General features: G+C 42.5%; 1 protein-coding gene across 2 annotated transcripts in view; it reads left to right on the top strand.

The window, feature by feature from the left end:
* The window catches only part of PGM5 (phosphoglucomutase 5), a 163,496-nt gene that overhangs the window by 92,686 nt on the left and 52,664 nt on the right, over positions 1-18,146 (top strand). For both annotated transcript variants that reach the window (XM_040356968.1, XM_040356962.1), the window contains exons 7-8: positions 688-803; positions 13,115-13,250. In XM_040356968.1, the coding sequence (XP_040212902.1) occupies positions 688-803; positions 13,115-13,250 (252 nt within the window). The remainder of the gene's footprint in view (positions 1-687; positions 804-13,114; positions 13,251-18,146) is intronic.

The raw sequence follows: 18,146 nt of genomic DNA, 5'->3' as shown, positions 1-18,146 counted from the left end.
CCACAGCAGCCATATATGCTGATTGTGGTTTACTTTCATATACTGTACCTATTTCATTTATCTGTCTATCCATCCATTGGAATTTTATGAATGATTTTTTTTTAGCACGCATATGCAATAGGTTTTATATACGCAAAACCAGAAATCTTTTAATGCAAGGAAATGCCGCAAAAGTCCAACATAAGGTAGAAAATTAAAACCAAAAAACTTATAAACATGACTTTATTTTAACATGCATTTCAAAGCTGCAGTAAAATTAATGTAAAAACATAAATAGGTTTTAGGTTTACTGCACAACAGTGTACTTGGTGAATAATAGATAGTAATCCCCAGCTCTGGACTTCCAGTAAGGGAAAGGGCACCCAAGTCTTAAAAGAACCTGTTGTATTCAAATGTTTCTTAAATTGATGATTTTAAAATTTTATAGAACATTTTAAAGCAAAGATATTTATAAACAGCACTAATAAGGAAAATTCACACCAATTATGATCTGCAGGGATCAATCATCCTCTTCTGGGAGCTACGGTACTTCTATTTGTTTACTACGTATATTAAAATGGTAAAAGCAGTTCTCTGTGGATCTGAAGCCTGGACCATTAAGTAATACAAATAAATTATCGCACCAAACATAAGTTTATAATTATATTTTCTAAACATATTCATTGATTATCTGACTTTCTGTTACAGAGTTGCAAAACTAATGAAAGTCCCAGTGTATGAAACGCCAACCGGCTGGAAATATTTTGCAAATTTAATGGACACTGGGCGGTGTTCACTTTGTGGAGAAGAGAGTTTTGGCACAGGTAAAGTATTTTATTTTAGAGAAGCTAAGCAGCATGCCATTTGTGACTACAAATATTATAAACATAAGCAACATTACCAAATCTATTTTTAAATTGCCATTGCCATACAACATCCTTGTTACATTAACTATGAACAGTTTTGAACCTCCTCAGGATTCTAGTGCTGCAGCAACAGAGCTGTGGCAAAAGGCCATATCTGCAGGCAGATAGATCTGTATATCGACTCCTTAGACGGTGAGGGACAATCAGTCACGCTCCCTGTCACCCTTCTGTCTTGATATAAAAACCTGTAGGGGAACCCAGAGTTGTGGAAAGGCAAGTATCATAGTGTTTTGAGCAGTGGTTTAGGTTTTAGGGCAGCAAGGATGTGGGGGGGGCGGTAAGAGGTGGCACCATTCCCTCTACTAGGTGCACCCTGGGCATGGAGAATCAGCACTCTCCACTTTACTGAATCACCTACTGGTAAATGCCTTGTGAAGGTGTTTTACAATATTTCCTGCAAGTGGATTTCACAGATTTCACACTAATCCCATCAAATGTCACCCAGTGACACCCAGTGACCACGAGAAAACCTTTGAACTATGGTTAAGGCATAATTGTTTTAATGCGCACAGTTTCACCTCTTCTTCAAGCACAGTACAGAATTTTCTCCATTGACTTCAAACACATGACTTTCACTCAGTCTCTTACCCCTTTGGGGAGAACTGTTTGAAACTGGACCCACTCAAGAGAACTCCCTCTACACCCCACTAATTGTTTTTAGTAAACTATAACATCTTCTTCACCCCAAAGTAGATTGACCATAATATACATTTTTCAAATGGCGCCTCCATAGGCAAACATATAAAGAAATACATTTTAAACTCATAAAGCGATACAAAGCCCTGTTGGTTCTCCCCCATATCTTTCACAGTGCCACGGATAGGTATTAGAAATAAAGTGGGGCCAGAGGTACTCTTAAATAATGCATAAGCTTTAAACCAAGACATTGGCCTTGGTTTAAACCCTGCAGTATGCTTTCTTCACCTCACCCCAATACCAGAAGCTAGATACAACAAATCTCTTTTGGTGCATATTCCTAAAGCCTGAATTCCGTGCACATGAAAACACACCTTCCCCCCTACCCTGGTCCACTTTTTTGCTGTTGTAAATTACATAATGCGCATTTAAATGCTGCATTTAAAGACAAATCAGATTCTTTCAGGCAATCTTAGTTTTACTGGGTATATTCTATTCTTTCATAGAGGCCCAAGGCCCTAAGTTGTTCATCCCAAGATGCATTTTGGTCTGCTTCAATCTTGTCTTGCTTCAATCATGTACTACTGACTTCTTTGCTTGAACATTCTATATGAATCAGAAAATATATACATCTAAAATTGATGTACCACTCTCATAAATGATTACAAAATGTTGGACTTTCCTACTTCTTTTTTCTAAGATTAAGATCTACTTGGAGTGTTTGGACATATTATCTGACACAATTTTGATTATGTCCGTTAAAGGCCTTATAATAATGAGAAGCAAAATCTAAAGTATTCTTATTTTAAAAGCAATTTTTCGAACCCAAGTCTGTGTTTAGTCAGTGAAACAATAATTCCAAACATTTTCCCAAATTTATAGGAAAATATGAGATTTAATTCCACACCCTGCCTAGTCATGATAAACAAAATACAATCTACTAAGCCCCGCCCTTGGTGGAGGAAGACTGTGCCAATAAATTAGGGAAAGGGATATATATGAAAGTTCTACAGCATTCTTTAGTCTTAAAACAATGTACCAACAAAACAGGCTTAATGTGGTAGTTTTTTTTTTTGTTTTTTTTTTAATGAACACGAGTCTCATTTTTCTCATGAGGTAAGTGGGATCAAATGCCAATGTAAGCAATCAGTGTAAACAAAGCCATGTGTTAGATCAAATTATGTTCAGATGGAAAACATTGAAGTCATTATAATCCAGGCTATCATTAATGTCCTTATAAAGTAAATGCAAATTGCTTTGTGAGTATATTAGATATGCATATCTATGTGTATACAAACAAAACTTTCACTTTATTCTGAGAACTTATCTAAACCAGCTGCATGCCTACAGAACAAGACCGTTTTTTACAGCATCACATTTTTGCTTTGGCCTGTAAATAAAAGCAATTCTTCTGCTATAAAAGGCCAGATAGGCTTGAAACTGAATTTCCCAGAACAGCATTTTGGCAGCGTGTCTTGGAGCTGAATTCATATTTTCAGATACTCTTCCATTTCTGTAGAAGCACATGGAGAATGTCTGAGATGTGCTATTTGTGATGCATAGTGCCAACTTTAGAGCAGAGAAAGGTCTGGGAGCATTAATGATATCATCTACAATGTGCTCATCCCATACAATTGTTTCAGAGCATTCCAGACAAGTTCCAGACATTATTTGAATACATTGAATGCACACATTCAATAATATAAGAGAAAGAGCTTTTTTTGTGCTGGTCAGGAAAGAAGAAACATTAAGGCTTCATTTCCATGGACGTTTCTACAGCCACTTTTCTGAGCATTTTTTGCAGCTTAAAAACAGCTCTCCATGTTAGTCTATGGCCTCATGCCCACCATGATGTTTTTGAGCTGTAGATGGCTGAGCCGTTTTTAAGCTGCAAAAAAAAAACCAGGACCAGTGTGTTCTGAAGCTCCAGAGTAGAGCTGTAAAAACGCCAGACGTTAAAAAACGCTCAAAAACACGCAAAAACGCTCAAAAACGCTACCCCGGCGTTTTTGAGCTCCAAAAAAAAATAACATGGACAGGCGTTTTTTAAGCTGTAAAAAAGGCTAAAGAAAGTGGCTGTGAAAACGTCCATGGAAATGAAGCCTAAAGATAAAAGCATACTGTATTTTCATACGGTATGTATATATATGGTATGTATACTCCAGGAGCAGTGGCGTCTCCAGCTTTCATATTTAGGGGGGCACATGGGGGGACAGGGACAAAAGTAGGGGGGCCAACTATAAAATGCAATTATATATATATATATATATATATATATCCTGGGGCCCTTTAATACGATCCCACTATGGGCCCTTTCATATGTTCTGCAGTGAGCTCCCTTCCTACTATACTGGAGCCCCCCAGGGTGGCAGAAAACAAGAGATATATGTCACCAGCACACCAAGAAAATATAAGGGTCCAAAGCAGTGGGAGAACTATCATTGTTGCAAAGGTTGTCTTGCCACCGGGCCCTGGTGTTCTGCCACAGTGGGGATCCCCAGCTGTCCTGTCCCTGCTATTTACAGCGCTGGTCTGGCGTCTGTCTCCTTGGCAGCAGCGGCAGTCTATTAGGACCTAGTGCTGGTGACATTATGGGTGCATGCAGGGGAAGGCTGGCACTATTGGTTATAGAGAGCCGAGCCCCCAGCTGGTCACCTAGCAGCAGTAATGCTGTATAACCTTCTCTGTTGACATGCTGATCGGCATGTGATCCAGGTGATGCTCCCAGTCAGATCTAATAAACACAGTATTTATTAGCTTCAAGAGTACAACCACATAAATATAATCAACCGTATGATCAGCAGCCATGTGGGCTCTATGCCTGTAAAGTGTGGGCTTTTATCAATACAATCACTGAATATTATGACTAGGATTTGACTAAGAGCATCACCTGGATTGCATCCCGATCAGCATGTCAGAGAAGGGTCCACTGCTGCTAAGCAACCTGCAGGGAGCTCAACTGTCTACAACCAATAGAGATGGGCTCGGGTGTGTTTGAAATCCCACATGCCCGATCACGCCAGGAAGCCGACACTCCACAGTGCTAATCAATGTATGGGCTGCCTAAGAGCTAAGACCAGCCATAGACAGTTTAAATCTCAGCTGGTTCAGCAGAAACTGGCTGAGATTTGAACCATTAATGAGCAGATTCTCTTATAATTATCACTAGTGGTTGCTGTATAGCCACTGGTGATAATCACTGTTTGTCGGGAGAATACAATTGCTGGGCAGGAGGGATATTCCCGTCAGCAGTGTCTGTGTTGATGGGGGAATCATGCAAGTTTATTTCCTGCAATCTGTGGATGCAGGAAAGAAATTTGCACCGTATATTATCTGCCTAACTGAAAGTGAAAGTAAATTGTGAATGTTTTGAAAGAACAGGAGAGGGGGAAGGAGACAGATGGGGGGAGAGAGAAGGGATGGAGATAATGTAGTTCAGTGATTACAGTGTACTGCAGTCTGCAGTGCACACACTTAAACACGGTCCAGGCTAGAATATCTGGTTGTGTGAGCGCTCGCATTATGCAGTGATGGCGAGCAGAGGGAGGGGGAGGAATCCCCCGCAGAGCTGACTGGGGACGCTCTCCCTCTCGGGGAGCAAAATACAAAAATTGCAAAAAAAAAAAAAAAAAAAAAAAATTTTTTTTTTTTGGGGGGGGCACATGGTGGGGCACAGCATGATGTTGGGGGGGTCAGGGCCCCCTCTGGCCCCCCCCTAGGGACGCCCCTGTCCAGGAGCAGGTGGAGTACATCCAGAGATAGGTAGGGCCAGCTTTTTAGCCCAGGGCTTAGTCCATAGCTAAAATTGGGGACTGAAAGAACATTGGGCATCAGTCACTTTATTACTTTTTTAGAAGTTGTATTACCAGATACCCAGAGTAATGCTTACAGACTTCTCCAGATCCATTTAGAGCTACACAATGTCAATCCAGTGTTCCGTCAGAATCAGCGACCCGTCAGATTAATGGAAGTGACGTTCTGTCAGCTGCCAGGTTTTCTACCAGGTTTGCTAATCTGACAGAACACCTGCAGTCAGAAGAAGACAGCAGACATCTTACTACACCCAGCTACACCTTGAATTTCCCAGTAATTTTAGCAATAAAGTAAGCATATATAAACAAATATAGTATATTGACATCTGTGATGCTGTTTGGATGTTTAATTTTGAAAGGCTAAAAGTTTAGCGCTGAGCAGTGCCAACATGACCTCCACCACCTCCTTTGTTTCCTTTAAAATGTGACATGAAAACAGCATCACAGATGTCAACAGACTATTTTTTTTTTATATATACGCTCACTGTATTGCTAAAATTACTGTGAGATTCAAGACGTAGCTCGGTGTAGTAAGATGTCCACTGATGGCCTTCTTCTGATTGCAGGTGTTCTGCAAACCTGGTAGCGGTGGAACGCATGTGCAGCTGATGGAATATCACTTTAGTTACAGTACCTAATCGGATGGGTCACCGATTCTGTACGGAACACCGGCAACACTTTAGATAACTTCTTAAGCTGGTAACAGACTCTCTCTCAGTGCTGGTTCCTATGCCCTCTGTAAAATTTCCTAGGCTTCCATGAATCCAAGAGACACCAGGCTCCTGTGGAAAACTCAGCCTCCATCTTAGCTTTCTTCAGCAAGATCCTGCTCCTGGGTCTCGATCTTGACACCGCTTCCCCCATCAACATGCAGGATGTCCTCTAGGACCACGTTAAGCCATGTAAAGAGAGAGATCACAAGACCTGCCATATAAACAGTATCTCACAAAAGTGAATACACCCCTCACATTTTTGTAAATATTTTATTATATCTTTTTATGTAACAACACGTTGCTACAATGTAAAGTAGTGAGTGTACAGCTTGTATAACAGTGTAAATTTGCTTTCCCCTCAAAATAACTCAACACACAGCCATTAATGTCTAAACCACTGGCAACAAAAGTAAGTACAAGTGAAAAATTCCAAATTGGGCCCAAAGTGTCAATATTTTGTGTGGCCACCATTATTTTCCAGCACTGCGGATAGAGAAAAAGATGGACAGCCGCACTCCAAAAAGTCTTGAAAAAAGACGTGCTCTTTATTAACCTCCCTGGCGGTATGATTCTGTCAGAAAAAACATGCTAAAAGCGGTACCATTATTTGCAAGGAAATTTGGCGTTTTATATTGTAGGTCTGTAATTTTTAGAAATAACTCACTTAAATCTGACCAAACAAGCTTCTAATAGGCATCCCGGGTATGACATTTTTTTAAAAACAAAATTATAAATTATAATATAATAAATAATTATAAATAATTATAACAAATAATAATATAATTATAATAAAAATTATTCAATAATGTAATCAAATCAAAATCACTGAAATTTGCTCAGTTGCAGAATTGTTGCTGTCATTATTTTTTTTTTTTTATGACAAATTTCCCCACAAATCGCTATCGCACAATTCTGCAAGTGATTATAATTTATTATCGCTGTTTTTTAGCTGATCTAAAACTATTTTTGACATAAAGGGACACTTTTGGTTGCTATGGACAATCTACAGTTTGCAGGGAGAAAGAAACGTTTTTATTATATAAAATGACATGCATGACACAGGACAGACCACTAGGGACAGGGGGGGTGTGTTTTTTTTACATACAGTACTGTAATCTATAAGATTACAGTATACTGTATGTAAGGTGTTTGTTTACTTTTTTGAATTTGGCGCCGTTCTCCGTCCCCGTGCGTCGTAACGTCGCAGGGAACGGAGATCGGCGTCACACGGAGGCACTGTGTGAATCGAGCGAGGTCCCGCTCGCTCACACAGCGCGGTGGCATCGCTGGATCCAGGGACAAGGTAAGTAACTTGTGCCTGTGGATCTAGCGAGGCAAGCCCGTGGCTGACACGGGGTTACCGATCGTAGCAGGAAAATCTAACCCCGTGTCAGACACGGGAAGACCGCCAGGGAGGTTAATGGAAAAAATGCACAGCATACACTCAGCAAACAGAGGGGAAAATAGCTATTTTCCAGCACTGCCTTAACCCTCATGGGCATGGAGTTCACCAGAGCTTCACAGGTTCCCACTGGAGTCTTCTTCCACTCCTCCATGATGACATGACAGAGCTGGTGGATGTTAGAGACCTTGCGCTCCTCCACCTTCCATTTGAGGATGCCCCACAGATGCTCAATAGGGTTTAGGTCTGGATACATGCTTGGCTAGTCCATCACCTTTACCCTCAGCTCCTTCAGCAAGGCAGTGGTTGTCTTGGAGGTGTGTTTGGGGTCGTTATCATGTTGGAATACTGCCCTGCTCCGCTTCAGTATGTCACAGTATGTCATTAATCTGCAGTAATACTTTCATGCCCTGTCTGTCTGCTTACCTCTGGTCTGTGTATCAGCCTTAGGGCCTGTACTCTCACACCTGCATGGTTTAGTAATCTTCCCTCAGTGTTACTCCACCCTAGCCTCAACAGGAACCACTATTTAACTGTGTTCTCCAAGCCTGCCTTGCCGAGCAATATTGTGTGTTTGGGTTCCTGTGTGCTTCTTGCCATGTGCTCTACGTCTATTTCTGTTTACCGATCTTGGCTTGTTCTTTGACTATCCCTGCCTGCTTGATACCCTGACCTTTGGCGTGTTCTCTGTCTTTCCTTGTCTGCTAGTTGCCCCGACCTTTGGCTTATCTCCTGACTATACCTTGTTGTCCTGGACTGCTGCTTCTTCTCTGTTCTTCAGTAGCCTTCTATGAGCGTGAGCTGGGTGACCCCACGGGGCTGCGGTCTGGAGCCAGTTGCAGCGCAGTCCATCCTCACCACTAGAGGCTCTGGTAAACACCTGCTGGCTCTTAGACTCCGAGCCCTGGGGAATCCTATGCTCTAGCTCCCAGTGGGATCCATGTTGGTATTCCACCCGCTGCAGTCAGCCATAGGGTCCACTACCTTATTGGTGCACCTGTCACTTGGCCTCAGGTGACCTGACACAGTACATGTTGGAATTCATGGTTCCCTCAATGAATTGTCGCTCCCCAGTGCCTGTGTTTCTTCAGGTTAGGCAACCCGTCAGAATATGTAACGGAAGTGACGTTTCGTCGTGGCCATCTTAATGCACACCGCACTCGTCCACAGTAAGGATACAGTGAGAAGGGGGCAAGCAGGCATATTGTTACACCCACCAGAGTTTTGCATTGTACACTTATTTTTAACAGTAAAGTGAGGTTATATAGTGAAACACAGTACTTAGAACTTTGTCTGAATGTATAGATGTTGAATTTTAAAAGCAGCAAACTTCTGTCAGATTAGCAAACCTATGAGATCAGCAGGCTTGCCGCTGCTTTTACAATTCAACATCTAAACAGTCAGACGGAGTTCTAAGTGCTATGTTTTACTATATAACCTCAGTTTTCTGTTAAAAATGTGTGTAAAATGCAAAATTACGGTGGGTGTAACAAGATGTCCGCTTGCCCCCTTCCCACTCTATCCTTTCTGTGGGTGAGTGTCGGGGTGTAGTAAGATCATGGCGATGGAACGTCACTTCCATTACTAATTCTAACGGATCACCGTTACAGCGACTCATTAGCACTCATGCAGCCCCAGACCATGACACTCCCACCACCATGCTTGACTGTAGACAAAGCACACTTTTCTTTGTACTCCTCACCTGGTTTCCGCCACACACGCTTGACTCAATCTAAAGCAAATAAGTTAATCTTGGTCTCTTCAGACCACAGGACATGATTCCAGTAATCTGTGTCTATAGTCTGCTTGTCTTCAGCAAACTGTTTGTGAGCTTTCTTGTGCATCATCTTTAGAAGAAGCTTCCTTCTGGAAAGACAGCCATGCAGACCAATTTGATGTAATGTGCGGCTTATGGTCTGAGCACTGGCAGGCTGACCCTCCACCCCTTCAACCTCTGCAACAAGGCTGGCAGCACTCATATGTCTATTTACCAAAGACAACCTCTGGATATGACGCTAAGCACGTGCACTTAACTTCTTTGGTCGACCATGGCAAAGCTTGTTCTGATAGGAACCTGTCCTGTTAAACCACTATATGGTCTTGTCCACCGTGCTGCAGCTCAGTTTGAGGGTCTTGGCAATCAGCTTCAAAAAAGGTAAGGTATAAGGCTAGCTAGGTTAGTGTTAGATTATGGATGTCTGTAGATGCAGGAATATAAGTGTTAGGGTGGATTTTTTGCTTTTGCCACTAGAAGATTAGTTATTGTGATAACTCTTCCTAACTGTGTAAAGTATATGCCAAGGCCAAACTTTTTTTAGGTTTGGATGTGGTGGGGGAGGGTTAGTACCCCTGCCGGGGTGTGTCATAAATGGGTGTAACGGCACCCCAAATGGGAAAGGGGTTAAAGCCGTTTAGGATATTCCATTCCCGAACACAAGGCAGCTACCGACACCCCACAATCCGGCGAACACGACCCTTAAGAATTCCCCCATTAACGAGACACACAGCTCTGTTTGAGGTTCAACAGGAATGACAATCTTTATTGAGAAAGCAGGCTCTTATATACACAAAAAGAATACTGCAGTAACCAAATGAACAATGACCCAACTCCACCCAGAACATCACACAATGTTTACCCAATGAGCCCCAATACACATCCTTCTATATACATCTTTTAACAGACATCCTGACTCCGGCTCCTGACCTAATTTACATGAGCTAATTAACTACAGCTGATGACTTATACACCTGACCTCTAGGCTGTCTGTTAACTTGCAATACACATTATCACAGGACTCCTTCACACATTACAGGGTCAATTAGCACAAGCCACAATGAAAGATCCTTAGAAGCCATCCTAGATTCATTTACATCACCACGGACAGACAGGCGAGCTGCAGTCCAAGACATATTCTGCATGTCCATTATTTTCTGGCTCAATCTGTGCCCAAAAGTGACTCCTGTTACATCTCTCCCCTTTCGGCAGGATACTAACACAGGAGGAGACCCGAGACGGGTTGACTCCGAAGTTAGTCCATAGTTCCATTCCTCTAATGCTTGGACAACCCATCAGCATTGCCATTTTGCTTACAAGGTCGGTAGCTGATGGTGAAGTTGTAAGGTTGCAGGGTGAATGATGGAATTCAGTTCTGAAACAGTCACTTGCTTTGCTCTCTCAATGGCTCCCAAATTCCATTTAACCTTTTGACAATTTCAGCCTGTTTGTGCATTTCAATGTTCAAGCCACGGGACATCTCATAATACATGACGTAGTGTCGTTACATCTCCGATTTCTCACTGGCCAACTTGTCACATTCCAATTTTAGACTGTGATATTGTGCCTGATCTAAGGTACATGTCGGGGAAGATAGTCTTACCCGGGTCTCAGCAGCAAGCGGGTTGGTTCCAGCAGCACGGGTCTGGGCACAGGTAGTCACTGGGTTGGCTTCAGCGGGGCCCATCGGGGCATAAGCAGAAACGAGGGGGGCCAAATCATTCCCCAGTAGTACATCGGCTGGCAAATCCTTTATCACCCCCACATTCACATGTCCCGAACCAACCCCCCAATCCAGGTGAACACGGGCAACGACTAGCCGGAAGACGGTGCCTCCCGCTACTCTTACGGCTACAGTGTCTCCTGTGTGTTGGCTCTCTGGGATAAGGCTCTTCTGTAGTAGGGTCATGGTGGCGCCAGTATCACATAGCCCATTGGCTACCTTTCCATTGACCCAGATAGTCTTCCTGTGTTGCTGCCTGTTGTCCTGGTTAGCTGCTTGTATTGGATCTGCCTCATGCAGGACACCCCAATGTTCTTCCTCCTCAACGCAGTGAGCCGCAGGCATGGATGTGCGGGGGTTCCCCCTTGCTGGCTGTCTCCATGACTGTGACTGCCTGGCTGAATTCAACAGACAGTCTAGCTTTGTGTGCCCTAGTTGTTTACACCCAAAACACCTGATGGGTTGTGAGTAGCCCTGGGAGTTGAACCTGGGCTGCTGAGAATAAGGGGCCGCTGGAGGTGGTGCTGTAGGACGGTACGACTATGGTTGGTAGGTGATAGCCGGAGGGTGTGCCGCTGATCGATACTCCACCCAAGCTGTTGTCTTGACCATAGGGTTATCCAGTTTGCGGGCGTCTGTGTATTCGTCCACCAGGCGAGCTGCTTCAGACAAGGAGAAAGGTTTTCTGTCCCGGACCCACTCTCTGACTTCCAGGGACAGTTTGTCAAAGAGGTGCTCCAGCAGGAACACCTGCAGCAGCTCTTTTCCCCGGATTCTGCTTGGCATCCATCGACCCAGTGAGATGCCGTGCGGTGTAGGCACCATGCCCACTCGGTATATTAGTCTCCAGTCTGCTTGCTCGTCACTCGGAACCGCCTCCGGTGTGACGGCATACCTGGCCAAAAGTGCTTCTTTTACCAGTCCATAGTTCATAATATCCTCGTCTGGGATGGCCGTGAAGCACTGGCCCGGCCGGACAATTTCCCAGACAAAATGGCAACCCATTCCTCTATGGGCACCCGGTGTAGGGCACATTGCCGTTCAAAATCGGCAAGGTACCCATCAATCTCCCCTTCAGTTTCAATTACATTTTTAAAAGCAGCAAAATGTATCTTTCTCCTTTCAGTTGGTTCTGCTGTGACTTCTGCTGCTGCAGAACCTCTTTTCTGTAGCCAATTTGCATCCACAGCCGCTATAACTCGGTCTATGATCTCCGGTGGAGGGTTAGGACCATAATGTGCCAGTCTTAGTTTGACAGCCCGATCAAAACTTGCCTCCTCGGGTGTCCTGTCTGTTACGCTGGGCCTTTCCGTTATGTTGGGTCTTTCAGCTCTATCCATTTCAAATCGTTCTGCGATAATGTCCCTCTTCTTACGGGTGTTGGCCACTCTGCTCCGGTTCTCCAGTATAAGTCCTTGAGGGAAGAGAGCTTTAGCTGTTCCTACTGTGCCTCCATTGTCCTGTGTCCTCTTGTAGCTGTTCTTCTGGCGGTGGGAATCATACCACTGCTTGCCAACAATTGTAACGGCACCCCAAATGGGAAAGGGGTTAAAGCCGTTTAGGATATTCCATTCCTGAACACAAGGCAGCTACCGACACGCCACAATCCGGTGAACACAACCCTTAATAATTCCCCCATTAATGAGACACACAGCTCAGTTTGAGGTTCAACAGGAATGACCATCTTTATTGAGAAAGAAGGCTCTTATATACACAAAAAGAATACTGCAGTAACCAAATGAACAATGACACAACTCCACCCACAACATCACACAATGTTTACCTAATGAGCCCCAATACACATCCTTCTCAATACATCTTTTAACAGACATCCTGACTCCGGCTCCTGACCTAATTTACATGAGCTAATTAACTACAGCTGATGACTCATACACCTGACCTTTAGGCTGTCTGTTAACTTGCAATACACATTATCACAGGACTCCTTCACACAATACAGGGTCATTTAGCACAAGCCACAATGAAAGATCCTTAGAAGCCATCCTAGATTCATTTACATCACAACAGACAGACAGGGTGGGCTGCAGTCCAAGACATATTCTGCATTTCCATTATTTTCTGGCTCAATCTGTGCCCAAAAGTGACTCCCATTACAATGGGTTTGTCATGTTTTTTTTTTCTCATTCAGGTTCGGATCACCTTCGAGAAAAGGATGGACTCTGGGCTGTATTAGTATGGCTCTCGATTATGGCAGCTCGAAAACAAGGTGTGGAAGAAATTGTAAAAGAACACTGGACAAAGTTTGGGCGCCATTATTACTGCAGGTAAAAAATTTGCTTCATTGTACCCCTAGTAAAAAAAAAAAAAAAAAAAGTTTTTCTTAATATGAATATTTCAGAATTTTGACAAAAATAGGACTTTAATATGAATATTTCAGAATTTTGACAAAAATAGAACCTTTTATCTAGCAATCTTCTCCAAACCCCCGCCTCCCACCACTCCCTTACCCCCCAAAACAAATGAAAAAAAAAACAGAGATGAATGTGAAAATATAGAAAGAATAATTGTTCACTATAAAAAAAAAGAGGGGGTTTATATACTAATGTCTCCGCTAACTGCCATCATCCAACCAACAAAAATGTTTTTTTTGTTTTTTTTTTTACTTTGCTCGATTTGGTGTTCTTTGCAAAGAAAAACTTCACTACATTCACTAATTCTTGGGCACATTCCCTTACAAAGTGAACAGCTTATTTACCTTGGAAAATCAACCCCATATTCATATTCCTTTCCAACCTAAGAATCGCTCTGTCTATTATTAGGCCCTGAGAATATAGAGAATACAGTGTATAGAAAGGCAACAATTTTGATGTTGATTATTCGCTAATATTTATCTCCTGTTTTCACTTTAATGTACAGCATTATATCAGACTAAGACTGGTATGCAGACCAGTTTTACCGGTGTGCTACTTATTCCACAGTCATAATAGTTATACCATAACCATTTCATATTGCTCAGTATATCCAGAAAAAAAGTTGACCACATTTTAATTTAGTTTTGGAAACTGTACTACAGTGAAACCAATGGGCAAACATGAATACAGTATGTGATCGCTAATCCCTTTAATTCAACTATAAAGCCCCGTACACACAATCGGAATTTCCGATGGAAAAAGTCAGACAAACTTTTTTCATTTGAAATTCCGACCGTGTGTATGCCCCATCGGAGTAATTCCATCGGAAATTACGATGAATTCCATCGAGTTTAGATAGATAGAGAACATGTTCTCTTTTACTCCAATGGAATTCCTTTGGAATTCCAAAGTTATTTTGGTCGGACAAAGGATCGATCGCGTGTACAGGGCTTACCGTATTTATCAGCGTATACCGCGCACTATTTTGCCCTGAAAATCAGGGCAAAATCGTGGGTGCGCGATATACGCCGATACCCGCTTTCCCGCCACGAGTTTGAATACTGCGCCCGCATATAGCGAGCGCAGTACACTCGTGAATCTTCGGGTAGTCTCGGCGCCTCTCGTACTGACGTCCTGAGCGTACAGGACGTCAGTGCGAGAGGCGCCCGAGCCTGCCCGAAGATTCACGAGTGTACTGCGCTCGCTATATGCGGGCGCAGTATTCAAAGTCGTGGCGGGAAACAAGCGGGAGGACGCCGCAGAAGGACGCCCGACCTGCCGAAGATGGACGCCCGACCCGCCGAAGACGGACGCCGGACCCGCCGAAGAGGACACCCGAAGCCGCAGAAGGACGCCGGACCCGACGAGGCCGCAGATGGACGCCGCGCAAGACACCAAAACTGTAAGTACAAAAAAACAAAAAAACTTTTTTTCCCACAGGATTGGGGGCCACTTTGGGGATGCGCGGTATACGCCAGAGCGCGTTATACCGCGATAAATACGGTAATTCTTCTGCAGCTCCTGGAATGCGTTGAAGCAGCAATTCATTGAATGGTCCATATGATTTATCCACTTTCATTTATTTCAAGAGGTGTTGAATGCCTTAGAATGCACAAGAGACAATTCATCTAATATGTTTATATTCCTACCCATTCATTATGATATTTTAAAATTACAGTGTATAAGTCCTGACAGCTTTTTTTAATTATTATTTAATAATCGAGAATGAATTTGACATTGATAAGGCTATAGCATTTGGTCAAAAGAAATGTTCTGTGATCTTTCTACTGACTTTTAATTCAACAGCACTTTTTGGAAAATCTATTTCTGTTCATCAGCCACCTTTTTTGTTTTTTTGCTTTTAGATTGTTAGGTCCCTGTATTCAACTTTAGTTAGAGCTAAAGAAAATCCCTGAGTGTGACAAAAAATCCCTGAGTGTGACCTGTGCATGGCAGCTGCTACAAGCTTATATAGCAACCCTCTGTGATGACAGACATAACAGATCCTTAAAAGTTGTCACTGCAGCAGTCCAGACATCTCTACAATGGGTAAACTAAGGTGTTGCTTTGCAGACTGTAAAGTGTTCTGAACATTGGAGCCTTATTAATATAACACCTCTCAAAAGAAACTCTATAGATAAAAGCTGCACCACTCTCATATATAGGAATTGCACGTGTATACATTTTTTGTCAAATTATAATATAATATAATGATAACTATAATATGATTCACTATAATATGCCAGTGGTATTATATAAGTAGAGCCATGAGAACTATTATATCTAACCAGGGCTTTTTTTCAGGGGGAACTTGGGGGAACTCGTTTCCACCACCTCTTGCTCAGACCCTTTGGTGCCCGCTCACCACAATTACTTGTAAACACAGAAGTCTGGTTTCTGTGTTTACAAGTGACAGCTCTGCACTCTGTGTGTAACCCCCCTGAACTCTGCATTCTGTATGTAATGCAGTTATGGTATTTAATGCCCCTTTAAGACCCTCCTACTGTTTGTGAAATATGAACAGGGTCGTGGTTGAGTTCCTGTACCTATTTTCTGAGAAAAAAAGCTCTGTATCTAACAATACATTTGGCAATACTGTTCTTGTAAACTAAAGCACTAATAAAGTGGTGTTTCACCATAAATTGGTTTTACAGCTGACATAGTATCAAAAGTCAGATGTTTTTATAATACAAGACAAAATTACAGGGATGTTTTGTAGCTTTTAGCTCTTAAGAGAATTATGTTCCAGGTCAGATCTATTTATGGAAGGTGCTGAATGTTACTGTGTTAAACTGTTTGTTACATTGACATTATGTACCTGACAATGCCTAAGGCTTCAATCACACGGGACTATGTGTATTTTCTGCATGGAATGCGGGTTCATGTTGGCAGAGCTAGCAGAATATCCTGGATAAACGACATGCCTTAAGTGCTCGTGTTTAAAAGCATACAATGCTTTTAATATCTTATGCATGTATGTGTGTGTGTGCGCGGTTACCAGCAGTTTCATATGTTACTGTACGTACAAGCAAAAAATGTGCAGATATGTGCGGTTCAGGGTGGAGCTGTGCCTTACTTTTTTGTGAGTGACGAAACATGGTGCATGTTTTCGCATGTAGACACAGCTATGTGCATTGGATAATTATATATATATATATATATATATATATATATATATATATATATATATATATATATATATATATATACATACACACACACACAGTATCTCACAAAACTGAGTACACCCCTCACATTTTTATAAATATTTTATTACATCTTTTTCATGTGACAACACTGAAGAAATTACACTTTGCTACAATGTAAAGTAGTGAGTGTACAGCTTGTATAAAAGTGTACATTTTCTGTCCCCTCAAAATAACTCAACACACAGCCATTAATGTCTAAACCACTGGCAAAAAAAGTGAGTACACCCCTAAGTGCAAATGTCCAAATTGGGCCCAATTAGCCTTTTTGCCTTCCCAGTGTCATGTGACTCGTTAGTGTTACAAGGTCTCATTCTCTGTGAATGGGGAGCAGGTGTGTTAAATTTGACGTTATCTCTCTCACTCTCTTACTCTCTCATACTGGACACTGGAAGTTCAACATGGCACCTCATGGCAAAGAACTCTCTGAGGATCAAAAAAAATTATTTTTGCTCTACATAAAGATCTCCTAGGCAATAAGAAGATTGCCAAGACCCTGAAACTGAGCTGCAGCATGGTGGCCAAGACCATACAGCAGTTTAATAGGACAGGTTCCACTCAGAACAGGCCTCGCCATGGTCGACCAAAGAAGTTGAGTGCACGTGTTTAGCTACATATCCAGAGGTTGTCTTTCGAAAATAGACATATGAGTGCTGCCAGCATTGCTGCACAAGTTGAATGGGTTGGAGGTCAGTCTGTCAGTGCTCAGACCATATGTCGCACACTGCATCAAATTGGTCTGCATGGCTGTTGTCCCAGAAGGAAACCTCTTCTAAATATGATGCACAAGAAAGCCTGCAGTTTACTGAAGACAAGAAGACTAAGGACATGGATTACTGGAAACATGTACTTTGGTCTGCTGAGACCAAGATAAACTTATTTAGTTCAGATGGTGTCAAGTGTATGTAGCGGCAACCAGGTGAAGAGTACAAAGACAAATGTGTCTTGCCTACAGCCTGGGGCTGCATACGTGCTGGGGAGCTACAGTTCATTGAGGTTACAGTGTATGCCAACATGTACTGTGACATACTGAAGCAGATCATGATCCCATCCCTTCAGAGACTAGGCACCAGGGCAAAATTCCAACATGATAAAGACCCCAAGCACACCTCCAAGATGACCACTGCCTTGCTAAAGAAGCTGAGGGTAAAGGTGATGAAGCATGTCTCCAGACCTAAACCTATCTGTGGGGCATCCTGAAATGGAAGGTGGAAGAGCGCAAGATCTCTAACATCCACCAGCTCTGTGATGTCATCATGGAGAAGTGGAAGAGGAATCCAGTGGCAACCTGTGAAGCTCTGGGGAAATCCATGCCCAAGAGGGTTAAGGCAGTGCTGGAAAATAATGGTGGCCACACATATATATTTTTATTTTATACTATATGCATTTTGTGTGATTGAGCCCCTATGCAGTGATTGATTTCTAAAATATGCCTAGCATTAATGTCATCTGCATTTGCCTATCAATGACAGGGAGATTGTATTGTTTAGATAATTGTTTTAGGTAATTATCTAAAGTAATGTGCAAAGTAAAATATGTTCTTAATCGTAAAAGTACTCTTTTACCCATAAACCCAGGATTATTTACAGCCAACTGGCAAACA

This window comes from Rana temporaria, chromosome 1 (genome assembly GCF_905171775.1).
Source record: "Rana temporaria chromosome 1, aRanTem1.1, whole genome shotgun sequence".
In the NCBI taxonomy this organism is placed as follows: domain Eukaryota; kingdom Metazoa; phylum Chordata; class Amphibia; order Anura; family Ranidae; genus Rana; species Rana temporaria.
The sequence above is the reverse complement of the archived record's forward strand: the minus strand, read 5'-3'. Positions and strand labels throughout refer to the sequence as shown.